Source organism: Geotrypetes seraphini, chromosome 19 (assembly GCF_902459505.1).
Source record: "Geotrypetes seraphini chromosome 19, aGeoSer1.1, whole genome shotgun sequence".
NCBI lineage: Eukaryota > Metazoa > Chordata > Amphibia > Gymnophiona > Dermophiidae > Geotrypetes > Geotrypetes seraphini.
In genome coordinates this window covers 26,451,480-26,474,013 of record NC_047102.1, presented here as the reverse complement: position 1 = coordinate 26,474,013, position 22,534 = coordinate 26,451,480, and the positions used below count along the sequence as shown (strand labels likewise).

Here is a 22,534-nt window from a genome sequence, read left to right as displayed (position 1 = left end):
TGTTTTGGGCCTGATGCACGTGCTGGCCCTGTGGACCGGCAGGAAATTTCTGTGGACTGGCACTGGTCCATGGACCGGTGGTTGAAGAACACTGTTCTAGAAGATATCACAGATGCTTGGTTTTGCATTTCTCAAAACTGTGAATTTGTATCTGCAGAGATAACAACATGCTTCTTCCCAGCAGAAATCTTTCTGTAGCAAACTATGATATAAATCAAGTCTTTCTGACTAGTGATTTAAATCAAATCCACCTTGGTTACACAGTTTTCAATGAAAGGCCTGAAACCTCTTTAGACACCTAACTATCCCCTACCCCCCTTTTACTAAAAGGTTTCTACCGCAACCCGGAACGTTAAATGCTCCAAATCTGCTCTGACGCTCACAGAATTCCCTATGAGTGTCGGAGCAGCGTTCGAGCATTTAGCAGTAGAAACCGCTACTGTGGCTTAGCAGAAGAGGACCTATATTCTACAGTAGAGTTTCTCAATATGCGATACACGTACCCTTAGTGGTACACAAGCCACTTGTTGGGGGTATGTGGCACTGGGCAGGTCTCCTGCCCACCTTCCTCCTTAATGGCCATCACTACAAAGCACGGAAAAGACCGTGTTTAGCCAATTTGTGTATTGGTAGCTGAAATAAGACAGCTGCCAGGAGTGGAGGGAGGGGGGGGGGGAACATTGTAAAGAACTGAGGGAGGAAAACCACCCTGTCATTTTTGGACTGCTTTCTCTACTAGTTTGTAACAGTAAGAATGCTCAAGTTTTGTCCTTCTGTACATCAAAAGGATAACAAACGTTTTCTCCACAAATCAATAAAACTGCTAAAAATCTTTGTAGCAAGCAGGTAAAAGGCATCAAGAGTTCTCTTCCGTTTGATTTGTCCACTATAGCCTACAGGCAAGAAAAAGCAGCATTCAAAATACAGCAAAAGTGTAGCAGGTTTGAAAAAAAGGGGTTAGGATCAAAGAATGTGGTTTTTGTGCAAGTTTTCTGTGCCATTTTAAAAGTTTTACAAAATGCTTACAACTTCCCCAGAGAATGCCAAATCTAAAGCAATGTACAACATTAAAACATTACAAATAGATGAAACAAATGTCATCAGCATAATTCCAATACCAATCTGAGACAAACCAAACCAAGGCCAAGAGAGAACTGGTTTGCCTACCATCTAATCCCTTAAAAGTTAGGGAAGAAAACGGTTTTAAACCTTCTTAATGGCCAACAGACTCTTTCCTAGTGAATTGTTAAAGGTTATTATTTCACAACTGTGTCACAGCTACAGAAAACATGCACCAATATAGGGAGTACTGACAAAGGCCCCTTGGCCGAAGCATAAATCTCTACCTGGCAAATGCCATTTCAGCTTACCAATAAAGACTAGCAGCTATTGGATTTGCATTCACATGTGCAATCAAATGCAATTTGACAAGCAACTGCACTACTCAGGTAAGCCACTCCTTGTGATGACTCTAGCTGGAAGGCTCTGAATAATTTAAAAACCTTCAAGACTGCCCACAGAAGGCTTAAGTCAAGGACATTACAACAGTACTATTACTAATCATTTCTACAGCGCTTCTAGACATATGCAAGTACTTTTTCTGTCCCTAGTGGGCTCACAATCGAAGGTAGGCTTTTGGGGGCAATGGAGGTGACTTGCTCAGGATCACAGGACACTGCAGTGGGAATCAATCCCAGTTTGCCAGGATCTCAGCCCACTGAGCTAAGCATTAGGCCAGTGTTTCTCAACTCCGTCCTGGAGTCCCCCCCTTGCCAGTCAAGATTTTAGGGTATCCACAATGAATATGCATGAAAGAAATTTGCATATAACGGAGGTAGTGTATACAAATCAAGTTGATGCATATTCATGGTGGATATGTTGAAAACCCGACTGGCAAGGGGGGACTCCAGGACCGAGTTGAGAAACATTGCATTAGGCCATTCCTCCACTACAAAAGTCAATCTGTCTAAAGATTAATGAATACCTCACAAGATGAACAGCAGATTAAACAGGATTTTTGGGATCAACCTGTTTCAACGTAAACTAAGCATTCCACAGAACCACTCTGACCTGAGAATTAAGACTATTATCCTCCACTCAATAACAGCTCTAGATTCTACCTCCTTAACCATGAATCATCGGAATGTCTTACCAATTATCATGTTAAATTCCCCAGTTTCTGTTTCTAAGCTAACAAACATCATGCAGCCATTCTACTGCCACAAGGCTAATGGCGCCTTATGACCTGCACTGGATGAACATACAGAGGTGCAAGATCCTTCATTCAAAATACTTGGGACAAAGCATATTTTGGCTTTTGGATTTGTCAGTTTTCAGAATGGTAATGTTAAAGTCAGAAAAAGACAGACTGTAAGACCATAACATTGCCATCAAACCTTTTTTTTTTTCAAAATAAGGCAAACAAAGATTTCATGCATTTCAAACACAAACTTGTTCACCAAAGAGCCTGCATTATCAAGCTGCATTATGGGGAAAAGATCTGGAACAATGACTTATGCATGCTAATAACTATGGAGGATTTAGGAAACACCTAAAAACTTATCTGTTCCAGAAATTCTTTGATAGCTGAACTGCACAATCTCCCACAACAATTGATCTCTAGAACTGTGAGATCATTAAGTTTGCAGACGACACAAAGCTCTGCCAGGCAATCAGATCGCAGGAGGATAGCGAGGAACTCCAGAGCGACTTGTATCAGTTAGAGAAATGGGCAGAGCAATGGCAGATGAAGTTCAACGTGGAGAAATGCAAAGTAATGCATTTAGGTAGTAAGAATAAGGAACACGAGTATAGAATGTCAGGCGCAACTCTGGGTAAGAGCGAACAAGAAAAGGACCTGGGTGTACTGATAGATAGGACCCTGAAGCCATCGGCACAATGCGCGGCAGCGGCAAAGAAAGCAAACAGAATGTTAGGCATGATAAAGAAAGGAATCACGAGTAGATCGAAGAAAGATGAAGGGAAACACGGCCTCCGCAAAATCAAACCCGGAGGTCTGTATGATTACAACAGGCCCCGCCGGGGCCGGTTGAAGAAACAAAGAAAAAATTAGAAATTTTTTTTTTTTTTTTTTTAAAGTAGAAAAAAGGAATCCGAAAGGGAAAATGAGAAAAAAGATTTTTAAAAAAGCGCGAGCGGGAAGGCAAAAAGAGAGATTTCAACAGCCGTTGAAAGCACACGTGTCTTCTTCGCTCCGCGGAAACGAAGAAACTGGGGACCACGCACTCCTCCGTCGGGCGGGAAGGCACTCGCGCACGCGCGGTGCGGCCAACTAGAACTTTCTAGTTAAAAAGATCCGTACCGGGGCTCCGTCGGTAACGTCACCCATACGTTAAGAATATGCTGCCTGCTTGTCCTGGGATAAATGCATTTAGGTAGTAAGAATAAGGAACACGAGTATAGAATGTCAGGCGCAACTCTGGGTAAGAGCGAACAAGAAAAGGACCTGGGTGTACTGATAGATAGGACCCTGAAGCCATCGGCACAATGCGCGGCAGCGGCAAAGAAAGCAAACAGAATGTTAGGCATGATAAAGAAAGGAATCACGAGTAGATCGAAGAAAGTCATAATGCTGCTTTATAGAGCAATGGTCAGACCACACTTGGAATACTGTGTCCAACATTGGTCTCCCAACCTAAAGAAGGATATAAAACTGCTGGAGAGGGTGCAGAGACGAGTAACAAAGCTAATAAGAGGTATGGAGAACTTGGAATATGAGGAACGACTCAAGAAACTGGGACTGTTCTCCCTTGAGAAGAGGAGGCTGCGAGGGGACATGATCGAGACGTTCAAAATACTGAAAGGCATCGATAAAACAGAGCAGGAAAATAAATTATTTACATTGTCCAACGTGACACGGACAAGAGGACATGGTTTGAAGCTAAGGGGGAACAAGTCCAGGACAAATGTCAGGAAGTTCTGTTTTACGCAGCGAGTGGTAGACGCCTGGAATGCTCTCCCAAAGGAGGTTATTAAGGAATCCACTGTGCTAGGATTCAAAGGCAAATTAGATGCACATCTCCTTACGAAAGGCATAGAGGGATATGGGTGACTAAAACTACATCAGGTGTATACCTGACTGGGCCTCTACGTGTGCGGATCGCCGGACTCGATGGACCATGGGTCTGATCCGGAGATGGCAGTTCTTATGTTATTCACCAATCTCTAACTTTGCTAGTTCTACTCAATTTGTAGCATTTTTTAATCATTGTAAACCGCATAGAACTTCATGGCCCTGCAGTATGCAAATAAACTGTTATGTTATGTCCCTGCCTCAAATTTTCATGTAGGACAGATCTAAAATAAAATATAGGAGTGCACATCCCAATTATTTCCCAATACTAACAGCTGATGAACGAGCAGCAAGTTTATGGTATAGAGAAGCTTAGTTTTTCTCAACACGCAGTACGCATAACCTTGGGGGTACGTGGGCCTTGTGTTGGGGGTATGCGGCCTGGCCGCCACTGCAAAGGATCCTTTCCTGCCCGTCCGCTGCCGAAGCTGCTGCCGGGGATTCCTCCCTGCCTGTCTGAATGCCCGCTGCACCACCCCCGAAGCAGTCCTGCCCCTTCTCTGACATCAGAGAAGGGGCAGGACCGTGGCAGAGAGAAGACGCTCCGAAGCCGTTCAGCAGCTTGCAAAGATCGCTAGCGCCAGCGATCTTATTGCAGGCTGCTGAAGTTAAGAAGATTGATTCGGGAGGCCAGTGGGGAAGACGGAGAGCACAGCAACAGGAGGTCAGCGGGTAAGTCACTTCCCGACTGACCCTCCCCACTCGCCCTCTAAAGCAGGAGCGGCAGGCCAGCAAAAGGCAGTTCTGCCGCTCCTGCTTTAGAGGGCGAGTGGGGAGAGTCAGTCAATGAATCGAGAGGCCGATTTTTTGGCAGGGTAAATTGATTTGAATCATGAATTGGGCAGCACTAGTATGCAGACAAGATTCTCAGAAATGTCTACATAACCATGAGGAACTGAAGAATGAAGACTGCCTGGAGAAGCAACAGCAGGATCTAGAATACAGAGGAGAGGAGCCGATGTTAAAGTAATCATATAAGAAATAGCTTTAGTAGGAAATCCTCAGTATATCACAATCCATGTTCAGGTTATTAGAACTTATTCACCAACTGCCAATGCATTCCAAAATCTTTTGAAGATGGGATTTTCCTTGTATGGTCCATTAACTTACAGCAGTATATCACAGCCAACTAGAGTACCACAACAGAGATTCCAGTGTGCCCCGACGAGACGTGCCGACTGACTGCTTACTGGACGTGCCTTTTGTGGCAAGAGGCACGTCCTGTAGGCAGTCAGCTGGCGCTGACGAGTCTCCTCCAGGAACCTCCACTGAAGTGACAGCTTCAGGGTCGCGGCCAGAGGGCCTCCGTGCATGCGCGCAACGACATTGCATCAACATCTGCACACTTCCAGGTGTCTTCCAGCTGGAGCCCCAGATTTAGTGTGCCACTGGCCAAAATGTTTGCCGATCCACAGGATCGGAAACTGAATTTGACATTTAATTAAATGTATTCATTCAAAACTGTAAGAGATTTAGTTTAAAAAATACTATATTTATGTAAATTAAGCAAATACTGCTCATGTAGAAACATTTGTAAATTTTAAACCAGATGACCTACCTGAGAACTTTGCCCATGTGATTTTGCAAGAGGCGAATGCGATGAGTGAATATTTAAGGACTGGCTTCTCGTAACTGTTGCACCACTGGGCGATTTGTTGGTTTTTCTTTCAAGGCAGGCTTCTCTTGGTGTCTCCTCCAGCAATACTGCATCCCAAGGATCCTCAGCTACAACATCAGGGGTGATCTTTCTGCTGTCCTCTGCACAGGGGGTCTCAACAGTGTCCACCTTTGGCTTACTCAGAGGATCAAGATCCAACCAGTCAAACTTACTGATGTCACTAGCGTTCTGGGACATGTGTGTGGCAGAGACAACAGTTTTGCTAGTGGGTAACTCCATCTGAGTGCTTGGTTTCCCATTTTTCAAGAATTCAGACGTGCTGGCTATTTTGTCAAATAATTTTGCCATACCTGGGGTGACAGCTGGCGCATACAAAGGTAAGCTTCCTCGTAGCTGGAAAGGGGTGAGAGGATAGGAAATGTAAGGCGACTGCCCTGGAAGGCTCAGGTAAATGGGTTCTCTAGCTTGATAGGGGGATCTACCCAAGTCAAAACCATTGTGAAAAGGATCCGATTGTTTGTTGTAAGATGTGGAACAAACAGGAGGTAAAGTTGAAGGCAGTGGTCCACAAAATCCTGATGTCCATTGCCCTCCAGAAAGAGGAGGAGGGAGATAATACTGTGTAGAAACAGAGGGGTTTGCTGGTAATGAAGGCAGCTTGGATACTGCTTTGGTTTCAAAGCTGTCCTCTAATAGCAGTTTCTCTAGCTCTGCCTGGGTAAGCTTTTCAACATCAATGCTACGTAATTTGTCCTCTGCCCTCTTTTGGGCATCAGACTCCGGAAATACCATAAGATCATGGTCCTGCTTGCCATAGGCTGGAGCTCTCTGTCTCGCATTATTCAAAAAGTCAAGACTGTCCTGATTACCAACTAGCTTTCTTTCCTTTTGCAGCTTGGCCAAAGCATCAGCCTCCATCTGCAGCGCTTCCTCTTTGTCAACATCCTTTGACACCGATGCCCCCAAAGAAGGGGAGGTGCTTTGTTTAAACCCATTGCTATTGGATATCTGGGCCATGCTGCGAAGCCAAGGTACATTTAAAAGATCTTATTTCCTTGTGCAATGTTCATTACTGGACATTCAGGGCATATATTCAAAAGATCTGAAAAGAGAAAAAAAACAAGTAGATTTTATAGATTTTTTTTTCTAACAAGAGTGGAGATTAATGTGAAACATTAACTCTTTTTAAAGACCAGTGGTAACTGACCCAAGTGACGAGATCATCCTTTAGCTATTTTGGCATATCTGAATTTCACAACATTTGCATTGACATTAACTGGTTCTGGTGTTCATTTTATGACCTAACAGGTCACTATAAACAGAAAAAGGAAGGCCAAGGTGGTTTACTGCTCAGTTAAGTGGAAGTAAGTACAGTATATGTATGACTTAAGTGTCAGACCCTGGAAGATTTTCAGTTAGCTTACTACAAAGTGCCTTATTGCTGGTAGACTCCATCTTGTCTTCGCAGCAAATTAGCTAATAAGGTTGGCAAGCTCCCACACACATCTTTAAGTGTACAGACTGTTTTGCTGCCACTGCACAAAGGAAGTTCCCAGATGTAGCAGCTCTCTTTAAAATGAGTTAACCCACAACTTATTTGGTATTATACCAAGTTACCTTTTAGATCATTTTGAACTAGTAGAAAACAGATGTTCTTTACAAACCACCACCTTATTTTTCCCCCTCAATAAAAGGTTGTGTATACAAAAGATTTCTTAAATAGAACTCTATCTTTTCAGGACTTTGGAAAAAAAGTTTTAGTGATTTAATCTTAAATTCTTCTTCTTATCAGGCCTTTAGAAGAAGATCATTAAAAACTTATCTGTTTGATAAATATGTATAATCTAAATAAGTTAATAATTTCCTTAATGTTATTTATCTTCCATACCACAGAGAACTGAAGCAGAAATGCCGAGTACTGGAGCGTAAATGGAAAAAAATCTAAATCCCCCGCAGACAGACAGTCCTGGAGGGACAGTATCAAGTTCTACAATACAGTACTAAAAAAAGCAAGGAAGAATTTCTACGGTGACAAAATCACCAGATCCAATAACCAGAGCAGCACATTGTTTAACATCTGGAGCTCCTTAACCTCTAAAAATGACTCCTCTATTTTCCCCTCCTTTCCAGCAGCAGACGACCTAGCAAAATTCTTCAATAAAAAGGTTGCTACTATGAGAAGCTCTTTTCCATCAGCAGTCACTTACAATTCTCTAGTGCCCAGCGACACTAACCCTATCCCAGTAAGCAGATCCTGGACAGTCTTTGAGCATGTATCCGAAGCCCAGGTCTCTAAACTGTGCCACAAATTAAGATCCTGCAGATGTGCCCTGGACCCGTTCTCTTCCTACCTTTACGAGAAAATTCCCGCGCAGGCTATTTCATCTCTCACCAGACTTATCAACTCAGCCTTACTATCTGGCCTATTTTCCGTACAAATGGGACACATTGCCCTGACTTTTTTTTTTCATTTCAAAAAATACCTTTCTCAAATGTCATTTCAATTTTCTCAGTCCAAGTTATCCAGAGGTGTAAATCCACTATGAATAGCTCCTGAACTTAAATCCTTTTTAGTTACTATCAAAGGGGCTGAGCCTCAGATCCCCGTGTGTTGTATGTGTTTTACAATCACACTAGAAAGGGAATTAACCTCACTGGCTCATGCCCTGTTGTTAATCAAAAACACTTATAGTTCTTAAAACAGGGACTTAAACTTTTAGATCCCAGGCAGGGTTTGTTGAAAATAGGCAGTGAAAGTCGTTGTTACTCAATCTTTCCTGCTGTCTCTGCTAGTCCCTTCGTCATTGCCCTGACCCCACTACTGAAAAAAGCTGATCTAGACACATCCTCCCCTTCCAGCTATCGTCCTATAGCAAATATTCCTCTCCTGACCAAAATGCTCGAGGCGATTATATGTAATGTAATGTAATGTAATTTATTTCTTATATACCGCTACATCCGTTAGGTTCTAAGCGGTTTACAGAAAATATACATTAAGATTAGAAATAAGAAAGGTACTTGAAAAATTCCCTTACTGTCCCGAAGGCTCACAATCTAACTAAAGTACCTGGAGGGTAATAGAGAAGTGAAAAGTAGAGTTAGAGGAAAAATAAAAATAAAATAAACATTTTAACAAGACAGCATTGATCTAAATATATTGGAAGGTAGAAGAGAGGAGAGAAAGGAATAGAAGCAGAAGGGGAACCGTTGAACAGTATAATTCTGGAGAAATTTAAATGATAGAAATAGAACAAAACAAAGACAAAAGGCAAAACAATAGATAAGATTAAAGATAAATCATAAGCTGGAAAGAAAAATATCCACTCAGCTCTCATCTTACTTAAGAGAGATTCTCCATTCTATTACCTTGCCAATATGGCTTCAGACCCAATTTCAGCACTGAATCCCTGCTGGCCTCTAATCTCAAAAGATTCAACACCTTCAATCTCGTAATAAGTTTGCTATCCTACTACAATTCAATCTATCTGTGGCCTTTGATGTTGTCTACCATGATATCCTAATTTACCAACTTTCTGAGATAGGAATTGATTCCATAGTCTTAGACTGGTTCTCAAAATGTTTACAATCTCGCTCTTACACTGTTAACATGAATGGAACCACGTGTTTTCCATGGAGACCGCGGGATCACCCCTGTCCCCTATTCTTTTCAACATTTATGTTTTCTTTGAAATTCTTCCATCTATCTCCCTATGAAACTCTATTTACATATGCAGATGACATCCTTGTCCTTCTCGAAATAGATTCGAACCTCACTAACCTCACCGAAAATATAACAGCTTGCATAACGAAACTCCAATCCTGAGCCCTCTCTGTACAAATGAAGCTGAATGAGTCCAAAACAAAACTACTCTGGCTTGGCCCAAAATTAGATCAGTTACCCACGCTCATTCCACTACCTTCTGGTCCCACACTGCAGATTGAATTCTCAAGCAAAGTTTTGGGCATCATTATTGACTCTACACTTTCCTTTAATGATCATTTCAACTCTCTGGTAAAAGAATGTTTTTTTAGTCTTCACATGTTGAGGAAAGTGAAATCCTGCTTCCGCCAATAACATTTTACTGTCCTTGTACAATCAATCATTCTTTCCAGACTGAACTATTGTAATTCCATCTATCTAAGTCTAACCAAGAAAAATCTTCAAAGACTTCAGCGGATCCAGAACACTATGGCTAGGTTGATCTTCGCAAAAAGCAAATTCGATCATGTTTCCCCGATTCTGTCAAAACTTCACTGGCTTCCGGTAATTTCTAGGATTCACTTTAAATGTACTTGCCTAATTTTCAAGATCCTAAATGGCATTCTTCCTCCCCTAATCTCACTATCTTGGAATTCTTCGAGACCTGACACTACCAGATCCACCCACATACTCAAACTATCTTTCCCCTCGTTAAAAAGCATCATGTATGCAGGTAAATTAGGGAAATCCCTTTTCTTCAAATTCATTGAGCTTTGGAATAACCTCCCTGCCCCGCTGCGGAACCTAGACTCATTCCAATTATTCTGAAAGCATATGTAAACCTGGCTTTTCTCCAAAACATAAAGCTATCTATTTAAAATGTAAAGCTAGCTATCCTCTTCATAGCCTCTAATTTCTTATTATGTCCTTCCCTCATTTATTGAATTACCTGTAAACCGTGCCGAGCTCTATCTTTATGGAGGTTTAGTTATATTTTATATATAATGCACTGTGTTTTGTGGTGTAAATTTGCTGTGTTTTTACAGTTCTTACCTTTTATTGTAAACCGTACTGAACCGTGAGGTATTGCAGTATATTAATATATTATTATAAAGGCAGAGAAAGAAACAATGTTAAGAACAAAGGTTCCCTGTGATCCATCTGTTGAAAAAAAAAAGGTAGAAAATGTAAAGAAGACATCTATCCATATGCGCTGCTACAGAGAGGCAAGTGTCAACTTTCCTTCACAGAAAATTGAAACAAGGAAATTGCCTTGAAGCACCAGTAACATAAAACTATCAAAAAATAATACAAAGACTCAAATATAACGGGAGAAAAAAGACCTCAGAGGCAACGCTCCTCACTTAGGACTTCAATAGTCCATAAATAGTTTTAAAAAAGAAGCTTCTATAGTTCACTGGTCAGAAAAAAATCTACTTTTTGTTAAGTCCACAAAAAAACATATGAAAGTGAAAATGCAAAGTGAATCACACGCAAAATTCTTAAGAACACAGAGTCCCAAAAATGATGGAAAAGTTTTCCAAAATCAATGATACTTAGCTTAACATCAAGAGTCTAGTTGCTTCCATTATATCACAATTTCAAAAGCAGTCAAACAGCAGCCCCGTTTCACAGAATGCTGTTTCAAGGATAGTGGTTGCAGCTATAAATTCTCCAAATTGGACTTGCTCAAAAAGTTTGGAAATCAGTATCAGAAAAGGAGTTGTTCCAGAGGCTCAGAAATGACCTTCAACTGGAACGTATCAGAAAAGGAGTCGTTCCAGAGGCTCAGAAATGACCTTCAACTGGAACGACTCCTTTTCTGATACAGATTTCCAAACTTTTTGAGCAAGTCCGTTTTTGATATGAACGATTTGGAGAATTTATAGCTGCAATTACTGCCCTTGTTACTATATATGGACTACTGAAATCCTAAGTAAGGAGTGTTACTTCTGTTATATTTGAGTCTTTGTATTATTTTTTGATAGTTTTATATTGCTGATGCGTCAAGGCAATTTTCTTACTATATATTTTGCTGTGTTTGAATTTTCTGCGATATATATATATATATAGTTTTTTTTCTAGAACTAGTTTAAAAGATCCTATTCTTCACCCCAGGAAACTGATTTTCCCAACAAAAGTAGTCTAGAGTCCTGTAACAGGGACTTGCATCCAGGGTCTCTTGTTCTACTTTTGTTCAGATTCTCCAGTATTTTCATGGATCACAGGTCTCCTTTCTGTGCTGTGGTTGCTCTTCACCCCTTTAGTCCAGCATCTCCACCACAGCCATGCAGTGGCAATCCCTCTCCTAGCAAGGCTTTTGCTCCAGGGCTGGTGCAACAACCACCCATATGCTGGCCTTCCACAGCCACTAACACTTTTCCTTCTGGCTGCTACAGATCTAGCGAGGAGGGATAGGCTAACCAATGATCCTGATCCATGAGCTTTACATTCCCCTGTTATGTGCAAACAGCCAAGGTCCAATGAACCGCCGCCCTGACTCCTCTTTGAAAATGGCGCCACCACCTACAACACAGCCTAGGAAAGCAGCACATTCTGACAGCTGGCAGTGTTGCCCAAAGTAGTCCAAGCAATCTGGGAGGAAAAGGAGGGGGGGGGGGAGGATCCCAAAAGTAGCCCAATCTTCAAAATGCTAAAGCTAATATAAATGGTTCATCACTAATTTGTTTACAAATTATTAAAACACAGAATCTTATAATATATTCATAGTACAACATGTCCACATAGATTGATACATAAACACATTATCAAGCAAAAATAAAAAATGAATTACATAATAAATTAAATTCCTTAAAAGTATTCACAAAATGCTGGGGTCCAATATTTAAGGATATCACTGTTCTGCTTGTCCTTGAATGCTACTACACACTGTGGCTGACTGTAGAAAACAGGACCAGCCCAGTGGGAAAAGGGATTGTTCACAGCTGTGGCAGAAGGCCTCAAAGTGACTTACACAGTGCACAAGAGCAGCTGCCTGCCGTTCTCATTCAAGAGCACTCCTTGCTTTTCTTGGTCCAGTCTGTTCTAGGAGTACTACTGTCCACAAAGGTAGGTAAGAAACTGAATAGTCCAAGCTAGCTGCATGCTAGTCCAGTCTACTCAAGAGAGACTTATACTGTCCATTCTGTTGATAGCCGAGGTAGACAAAAAGTATAAAAATGCATCTAAGCTGCCTGCCTTCTAGCCCAGTCTTTTCTTAAGAACACCATTGAACTGTGAAAATAGTCTCCCTAGATCTTGTCCAAATCTCAAACTGCCTCCATTATAAACTTGGACTACCACTGGGATCAGCAATAGCCAAGGCAAGTAAGGGATCTTTGCTAGATTTCAAGACTCTGACCTGGCAACATTTCCCCAGGCACTTTTAAACTGGTATTGCTTACAATCTACAGACTTGTAGGGGCTGATGCAGAAAGCTTGCACAGGGTTAGTGCAACATATGTGTGCACGATACAGAAAGGTGTTTTGTGCAGAAGATAACAGAATCCATACACTGGATGTCAGCACATTAGAATGAACAGCTCATGGAAGATTTTAAGGCTATGCATAATGCAGAAGCTTTACCACCATATTTGAGGCAGAACAGAAGAGTTCTCTTAGGTTTCTATAGCTGGCGTTATGATCGTTGCAGTTGTCCAGGTCTTGCTGCATCTGGGTAGATAGAATTGATATTTCATCCATGTCAGTTCTACCTACCTAGATGTAGCGAGACCTGGACAACTGCAACAATCATAAAGAATAGAAGAGTTGGCTCACTTTTTCTCAGTATGGTCCGAGAAGTCAATGCTCAGTTCTCCTTTTTGCTGCAAGCATGACTATATCTGAAGTTTTACCCTGATTAGCACCTAAGCTTTGACATGCCACCTTCGCAAATGATTATCTTACTACATATCTAGTCTGCCTAACCAGATTCAATTTAAATTTTTTTAAAAAAATTTTCTTCTTCTTAGCTATTTCTGGGCAAGAATCCAAAGCTCTACCCGGTACTGTGCTTGTGCTCCAATTGCTGAAGTCTCCGTCAAAGCTCACTCCAGCCCATCCACAGCCTCCCAGCCACTGAAGCCCTCCCTAGCCCATCCTCGACCAAAAGGCCATATACAGGCACAGACTGTGCAAATCTGCCCAGTACTGGCCTTAGTTCTTCAATATTTACTATTATTTTCTGATTCTAGATCCTATGTGCTCTTCCCATGCTTCCTTGAATTCCATCATTGTTTTCCTCTCCACCACTTCTCTCGGGAGCGCATTCCAGGCATCCACCACCCTCTCCATAAAGTAGAATTTCCTAAAATTCCTCTTGAATCTACCACCCCTCAACCTCAAATTATGTCCTCTGGTTTTACCAATTTCCTTTTTCTGGAAAAGATTTTGTTCTACGTTAATACCTTTCAAGTATTTGAACGGTTGAATCATATCTTCCCTGTCCCTCCTTTCTTCTAGAGTATACATATTCAGGGCTTCCAGTCTCTCCTCATATGTCTTCTGGCTCAAATATCCTATCATTTTTGTCGCCCTCCTCAAGTCTTCTTATGTCCTTCGCCAGATATGGTCTCCAAAACTGAACACAATACTCCAAGTGGGGCCTCACCAACAACCTGTACAGGAGCATCAACACCTTCTTCCTTCTACTGGCTTTGCCTCTCTTTATACAGCCCAGCATCCTTCTGGCGGCAGCCACCGCCTTGTCACACTGTTTTTTCACCTATAATCTTCAGACACTATCACCCCAAGGTCCCTCTCCCCGTCCGTGCATATCAGCCTCTCACCTCCCAGCATATACGGTTCCTTCCAATTATTAATCCCCAAATACATTACTTACTCTGCATTTCTTTGCATAGAATTTTAGTTGCCAGATATTAGACCATTCCTCTAACTTTTGCAGATCCTTTTCATATTTTCCACTCCCTCTACAATGTCTACTCTGTTACAAATTTTGGTATCGTCTGCAAAAAGGCAAACTTTTCCTTCTAACCCTTCAGCAATGTCACTCAAGAAAATCCTGGAGAAGGATCGCGATTGCCTGGCAAAGTAACACAAGAAAATGGAGTAGATTCTGCGCTGTTCACGGAGGAAAGTGTTTATGAACAACTTGAAAAACTGAAGATGAACAAAGTGATGGGACTGGACAGGATCCATCCCAGGATACTGAGAGAGCTCAGAGAGGTTCTGGCGGGTCCTATTAAACACTTATTCAACAAATTTCTGGAGACGGGAGTGGTTACTGGGGTTTGGAGAGCGGATGTGATCCCTATTCACAAAAGTGGTCACAGAGATGAAGCGGGAAACTACAGGCTGGTAAGCCTCACTTTGGTTGTTGGAAAAATAATGGAAGTGTTGCTGAAAGAAAGGATAGTGTACTTCCTTGAATCTAATGGGTTATAGGATCTGAAGCAACATGGTTTTGCAAAAGGTAAATCGTGCCAAATGAACCTGATTGAATTTTTTGATTGGGTGACCAGAGAACTGGATCGAGGACATATGCTAGAAGTAATTTACTTACATTTCAGCAAAGCCTTTGATACAGTTCCTCATAGGAGGCTGTTGAACAAACTTGAAGGGCTGAAGTTAGGACCCAAAGTGGTGAACTGGGTTAGAAACTGGCTGTCGGACAGACGCCAGAGGGTGATGGTTAATGGAAGTCGCTCAGAGGAAGGAAAGGTGAGTAGTGGAGTCCCTCAGGGTTCGGTGCTGGGGCCAATCCTGTTCAATTTATGTTTGTGAGTGACTTGGTGATTTCATGATACTTACCGCCCTCCCCCTTTTACAAAACCGTGCAAGAGATTTTTACTGCTTGCTGGCACGCTGAATGTTCTGCATTGCTCTGATGCTCAAAGGAACTCTGACCACTGGAGCAGCAAGCCGGCTGGCGCTAAAAGCTTCTTGTGCAGTTTTGTAAAGGGGGGGAGGGGGTTAGTGCAGGCTGTTGAGCTCAGTGTTGATTCTCCTTGGTCATGTTTCTTATATTTTTACACTTTTTTAAGGAGAATATATGTACTTCTTTATACCTTGTTTCTAAAATCTTCTTGGAATTCTCTCGTTTATGAATTTAATCATGTTTTAAAGCTATTAATGTAATGTCTGAATGGGGTTTAAGCTAGATTTTCTTTGATTTATAAAGTAGAATCTGGCAAAGTGAAAAGAGCTTTGAAAACATTAAAAGAGGAATGTCACTTGTTTTCACTATAAGCCACCTTCCTATATTTGTTCTCCACAATGCTGCTCACAGAACAAGATATGAGGAAGAGGGCAAGGTTAACTTCATCTAAATGCTTTAAGGAAGAGGAACTTACATGGTGCCTACAAAAACACACCTTGATTTTAAATGGTTACAAAATCAAAACTTATTGGAATATGTTTATAAATAAGATGACTGCAAATACGAGTCCCAAAAAGAACGGTTAGCAAGATTTTACACAATCCCTTGCACTTTCACCTTTATATACTGCAGTTGGTGCAGAAATTACAATCTTCAGACAATGCAACGCGACAAAATGACCAAGTGTTCCACAAGTGGCCCCAGAGATCACCGGACATTACTGTTTGTTACTTTTTCCTTTGGGGGTACGTGAAAGACAAGAGTGTATGTACCTCCACTACCTGCAACTATGGATGATCTGCAGGAACGCATCACTAAAGCCATAAACGCGATCACGCTGGATATGCTTCAGAGAGTCTGGTCCGAGCTCGATTATTGCATCGATATTTGCCAAGTAAAAGGTGGGGCGTACATCGAGTGTATGTAATCAACAGATACCATATGAAACTTTATGAGCTGATGAAACTGTAGCCTCAAAGGTGAAAGAATATTCCAATAAACTTTGGTTTTGTAACCATTTAAAAATCAAGGAATGTTTTTGTGGGCACCTTGTACTTTAAGGAGTATGAAAACCAAAAATGGTCAGTTTTTCAAAGCTGTTTTGAAGGATATCTTAATTGCTATAACCTATCAGAAATCTTGCATTTATAGTTAGCAAATATGTCCCATTTTAAATTAAAATGGAATATAGTAAGGGAATAGAATTATGATGTAAAGCTCTTTTTCAGTACCTTAGATCAATGATGTAGACAAGCACGGGAAAGTAATTTTTTTAAACCATATCATGAATTGGTATTTCAGTTACTCTAAAACAGTCGCCACAATCCAGTCGGGTTTTCAGGATTTCCCCAATGAATATGCACGGGATCTATTAGCATACAATATAATCAGGAGGGACTTCGACACTCCCTGCTCTAAAACAACCATCATATATGTTGACTAAAAAAAGGAATCTCTTGTCTGAGCAGGTGACAAAAATTATTAGAAAGTATATTACAGAAATATATGTATGAATACACAAAAGCACTTAAAGGGCTTTTGGGTAAGGAAAGATGGAGACACACTAGTATGAGGACAACTTTTGGATTGAGAAAATGAATTATAGTTGATATTTTGGCTAAAACCTGTAAGAAAGTGTTGCAAGAAAGTGTTGCTCAAGATGAAGTCTGATCATCAGGGCCCTTTTACTAAAACTCAGCATGTGCTAAATACTAGAAGCTTCTTAGCATTTAGCACACGCTAAGCTTTAGTAAAAGGGTCCCATGAGGTCTTGCACTCATATACAATAAAGTTCAATGCTATGCCTGAAAATGTTTGTGTTTGAATTTTGCAAGCACAAATATAAATTAATATATGTCTCTAAATATTCAGTTTCAAAACAGCAATAGTATTCTTCCAGAGTGGAATGCTTGTGCACGTGGACATAATTCTCAAAATTGCATATATATAGCCCCCTGTACGTAGGTCGCCCAAATTTGGGCACAGATTCTAGGTCCATGAGTAAACTAATTTGTTTATTTATTTATAATCTGCACTATCCAAAGTTCTAGGCAGATTACAACACACGCAAAGTATTAAAATGAGAGAATAGACAATGAACAGTCAAGGACAAAGTACAATGAAAATAGGTCACAAATGATTAGAAGGAAGATACATTCAAGAAGACCCCCATAGGCACCTAAGAAAAGAATGGTTTTAAGCTTCTTTTTAAAAGTTGGACACTATGAAGAGTAAAAGGCAAAGCATTCCACAGTTTCATTCATATGATGCTGAAGAGAGAGCTTCTGTAAGTTTCTAATCGTATTAATTGAGAGGAAGGGACAACCAGAAGATCATCAGAGGCTGGTATCTCTGCAACAGTGAAGAAATAAGCAGGGAGGCCAAGCTGTGAAGAGCTTTGTAAGTCAAGATTATTCTCTGTTCTATTGGAAGCCAGTGGAGCAAAATTAGAGGTGGGGTTATAGGAGTGTTTTGCGCAGCACTGGTGACGATTCTAGTGGTGGCATTCTGAGCAACTTGCAGTGCCATTTACAGAATTCTAATTTAACCCCTCCCCCCTCCTTTTACAAAAGCGCCATAGAAGCAAAAGGAACTACAAAATCAAGACAGAAAAGAAAAACAGTACACAAAAAGGGGAAGGTGAGGCAATGGAAAACGCTGAATATTTAGGTATATGTTTATTAACTTGAAAGGATACACTGTCTATCACCAAGTTCAAGTGTTACTCATTAGCAGCGTGCTAAATGTGAAGAAGCCCATTCAATTTGCAAGGGTTTCTTTGCATTCAGTGCACTGCTAATCGGTGTAAAAGGAGACCTTAGATTTTTATGGCTTTGAATTCCCATTTTAGATTTTCCTGTATATTTTTGTGTTATGGTTTTACATATGAAGTTTTTTTCGCCAAGTGTGTTGGTGCCCATTTTTCAAGACTTCTCACAGGCTTTTGTTTTTTGCGGTTTAATTCAAACCTTATCAACCCTGGACCCGTGAAGAAGGCTTGTTTACCGAAACACGGACCGTGTCGGGTCCTTAGGTTTGTTTGAAGGGTGGTAATATTAACCGCATCTACATTTGCCTGCATCTTGTACATTTTGTCTGCAGTTCTTTTTGGTTTGTTTACATATGAATAGTATATTTTGCATTATACTTTCAACTATAAGTTATGATTATTGTTATTCATTTGGGTTCTCACTGTGTACGGTGCTTATGCTACTTGTCTAAGCTGAACTGTCTTCCACCTTGCAAAATGGAGCAACAGGTCTCACTTTTTGGCTTTTTCTGACCCAATGCCAAAAAAAAGTGTAGGAGTAACCTAATGGTTAGTGCAGTGGACAGAGAACCAGGGTAACCTGAGTCAATGCCCACTGCAGCTCCTTATGACTCTTGGCAAGCCACTTAAATCCTCCATTGCCCCAGATGCAAACAGATACCTGTATGTAATATGTAAACATCATTGACTGTAATCATAAAAAGGTGATTATACCAAATGCCATCCCCATTCTTTTTACATATTACTTATTTTAGGTATTGATATACTACCTATCAAAGTTATCTAATCAAGTACTCAAGCATTTTTCCCTATCTGTCCCAGTGGGCTCATGTACCTAGGGCAAAGGAGGTTTGAGTGACTTGCCCAGGGTCACAAGGAGCACAAGGGTCACCACTCTTTCCAGCATTGTCTCCATCCAACTTATACACTAACATGGTGATTTTTGTTAGTCTTCAGTTATTAACAGTGATTCTTAAATAAACCTCATAGGCAGGCTCTTTTGATTACCATACACAGTTTTATGGTTTGAGTGGAAGAGTAGCCCAGTGATGAGTACAGTGGGATAAAAACCAGGGAAGCTTGGTTCAAATCCTCCTGCTGCTCCTTATGATATTGGGCAAGTCACTTAGGGGTCCTTTTACTAAGGCACATTAATAAGCAAATAGCATGAGCTAAATGTCATATGTAACCGTATAACTATGGGATAGGAAAATTCCTACTTTACTTGAAAGCAACTCACCCTGAACTCATTCCGTAAGAATCTTGAATAGAGCCGTTCTTACAATAATTATTAAGGGTGTTATAAAGATGTAAAATAAGACAGTGGGAACGGGCAATGAGCACTCCACAAGAAGTCAGTGATGTAAAAAAAAGTCTTGTTTATTCCAATGTAGGACATTGACAAACTGTGGACCTGACACAGTACTGTGTTTCGGCAAGTAAAAACACCTGCATCAGGGGTCACTATAGTGCTGTAATCCACAGATAACAAGTCTGTCCTGGTAGGCTCACCTGAAAACTTGGCTATTTTCAAAAACATAAATTTCCGCTTTCCCCTACCACCAACTCCCACTGTACTTCCCTTTTAATTTTTGTAAACCGTATCAAGCTCTATATTTATAGAGAAGATGCAGTATATAAGCTTAAGGTTTAGTTTAGTTTACAAGGCTGAGTTGTCAAAGCACAACAAGGTCAAGCGCTGAAAAACCGTCAAGCAGTTCAAACTACGTTGACAGTTTTTCAGCGTCTGACTTTCTTGTGCTTTGACGACTCAGCCTTGTACTAACAAAGGACTTGTTATCCGAGCGCTCTTCTGATTGGTAATGTTAGTTTAATGTCAGCATTCCCAGGACTCATAAGATTGGTTTAGTGGCTGCTCGACCTGAATTTTCCCCTGTCTTGACGGAGCCATCTTTGTTCCTCTAACCAAGTAAGTTTTTACCAGGCATTTAGGTAAGCTTAGATTAAGATTGAAATGTCTACATATTTGAGAGGTTTGAAAGTGTATTAGATTTATGTTTCTAACTGAAGTGTCATAGGGTTAGTAGTAAATTATATCTGCATTTTTATTCTTTCACAGTGTCCCCTTCCTGATGACGCTAACGTGAAACTCGAGTTGAAGGGAGGCTTTTTGATTTCATGAACACTGGGCTATTAAGGGTGACAGTAGAAACTGATACAAGCGCAGGACACTACATTATATTTATATTATTATATTATATTATTTATATTATATTATATTACATTTAATTTCCATCCTATAAGTTCACATAGAATTTTTCTTTTTTCAACCATCTTTATTTTCTCTTCTTTATTAATTTCCAGGTACTTTAGTTAGATTGTGAGCCTTTGGGACAGTAAGGGAATTTTTTAAGTACCTTCTTACTTCTCATTTATAATCTTAATGTATATTTTCTTCAAACCGCTTAGAACCTAACGGATGTAGCGGTATATAAGAAATAAATTACATTACATTATACCACCGCCTTATTCCATCCTGAAGATAAGTGGTTCATTGATTACATTCTTGTGAGCACTTAAAGCTATGTATATACTGTTTGTGAAGGCTGGATGAGGGACTTCAGAAAGTGCTATGATGGTCCCCATACACAACCAGCGCTTGTACTGTTATTGGTACTTTTTGCACTTATCGGTTGGCGACTGAGCACTTTATTAGCATTTGTTGCACTTTATACATATCTCTTTTAATTGTTTTACTAATAGTGTGCAATTATCAACTGGTGGAGTAGTAATGGGAAAACGGAAACCGCTTCCAAAACTTCAAAGACATATTACATAGAGGCTGATTATGTAGCCATCCGCGGGAGAGTAAACAAAACCCGGTTTCATGTTTGTGCAGTGTGTTAGCATTTTATGACGATGTACTACAAGCCTCACAAGCAGGTTTTTGTTTTGGCCGTAAACCCGTGTTAACTCCACCAAAACAACAACCATAAAGCACCGCATTTGAAACGAAAAGGTGGTGTTCACGTTAAAACCAAAGAGCGCATTTCACGGAGAAGCTGCCTCAGTCCAAAGTGCAAACCTAAAGCGGTTGCCTTCCTCGGACTCTCATGCACCGAAGGGCGGGCAGGGAGCAGACATACAGACGAAAAGGAAATACACAGACCCCCCCCCCCCAACGGCCGCTCTCCGAGACACCAGCAAGTCACACGAGCGAGCGCTAGTCCGGCGTCCCCTCGTCCCCCCTCCCGCATATTCTCAGCTCCTCCGTCTTACCTGCAAACTCGCCAGTTTGTTTGATCCTGGGTAGCGGCAGCGGCTCGCACGGGTTGTCTGCAGCAGCCCTGGAGCCTTCCCCTCCCTCCCCCCCGCCCCCCCGCCGGAAACAGGAAACTACGTCAGGGGAGGGCGGCTGAGGGGAATAAAGTGGCGTCGAAGGGGGCGGGACGGTTGCGCGGGGGTCGCACGCGGACAGCTTCTGTGACTTGACTCCTGGGACCTCAAAGACAGTTTGAAGGTAGAACCGGGGGCGGCTGGGTCGCTCTTGGGGGTTGTCCGGGAGCTGACCCGGCTCGCGCCGCCCAGAGCAGTGCGTGAAATTGGGTTTTGTGCGTGCACGCTTTACTCTCCGATGCTTAAAACTACTGGGGGGGGGTTAGCGTATGGATTGAGACTTCCGGCTTTTGCTTTCAATGGAAGTAAAACCCGGATGTTTCATCTGTCCTCCTTTCTCTGGAGCCATATAGTCAGAGGTGTCCAATGTCGGTCCTCGAGGGCCGCAATCCAGTCGGGGTTTCAGGATTTCCCCAATGAATATGCATGAGATCTATTTGCATGCACTGCTTTCATTGTATGCTAATAGATCTCATACATATTCATTGGGGAAATCCTGAAAACCCGACTGGATTGCGGCCCTCGAGGACCGACATTGGACACCCCTGCATATAGTAACCCTAAAATTGAACATGCTGGGTTTGGGTGCATGTTATTGTGCACTGAGGGGTGAATTCTACGGTCAAAATGTCACCTGCAAATGTTGCTTAGCGTGTTTCAATAAAGCGCAATTTATAGAATTATGTGTCCAGCCCTTCCCCGACTAACATTTAGGGTCAGGCCAGTTGTGCACCGATCAGGCATATTCTATAACTTTTAGGAATGTCCACAACCTGCCCATGCTTAAATGTCCCTCTGTTGAGATTCGTACACTTGAATTTATGTGTACCACTATATAGAACAGTAGTTTCCAACCCTGTCCTGGAGGACCACCAGGCCAATCGGGTTTTCAGATTAGCCCTAATGAATATGCAGTAGAGAGATTTGCATATAATGGAAGTGAGAGGCATGCAAATCTGCTCATGCATATTCATTAGGGCTAACCTGAAAACCCGATTGGCCTGGTGGTCCTAGAGGACAGGGTTGGAAACCACTTATGTAGAATATACTTAAATTCCAATTACTGTCAGTTAGTGCCCATGATTGCTTGTTAATTGGCAGTTATTTATGCTGATGGATCTTATTAAAAACAATTAAAGTTCTGAAGCTGTCAGTGGAAG

General features: G+C 41.4%; 1 protein-coding gene across 1 annotated transcript in view; it reads right to left on the bottom strand.

The window, feature by feature from the left end:
• Positions 1-21,410, bottom strand: part of PIK3C2A (phosphatidylinositol-4-phosphate 3-kinase catalytic subunit type 2 alpha) — a 178,718-nt gene extending 157,308 nt beyond the window's left edge. Inside the window, exons 1-2 of the mRNA XM_033928461.1 lie at positions 21,258-21,410; positions 5,652-6,813 (exon numbers count right to left, since the gene is read on the bottom strand). Coding sequence (XP_033784352.1) covers positions 5,652-6,728 — 1,077 coding nt within the window. The 5' untranslated portion in view covers positions 6,729-6,813; positions 21,258-21,410. The remainder of the gene's footprint in view (positions 1-5,651; positions 6,814-21,257) is intronic.
• Between the last annotated feature and the right edge of the window lie 1,124 nt (positions 21,411-22,534).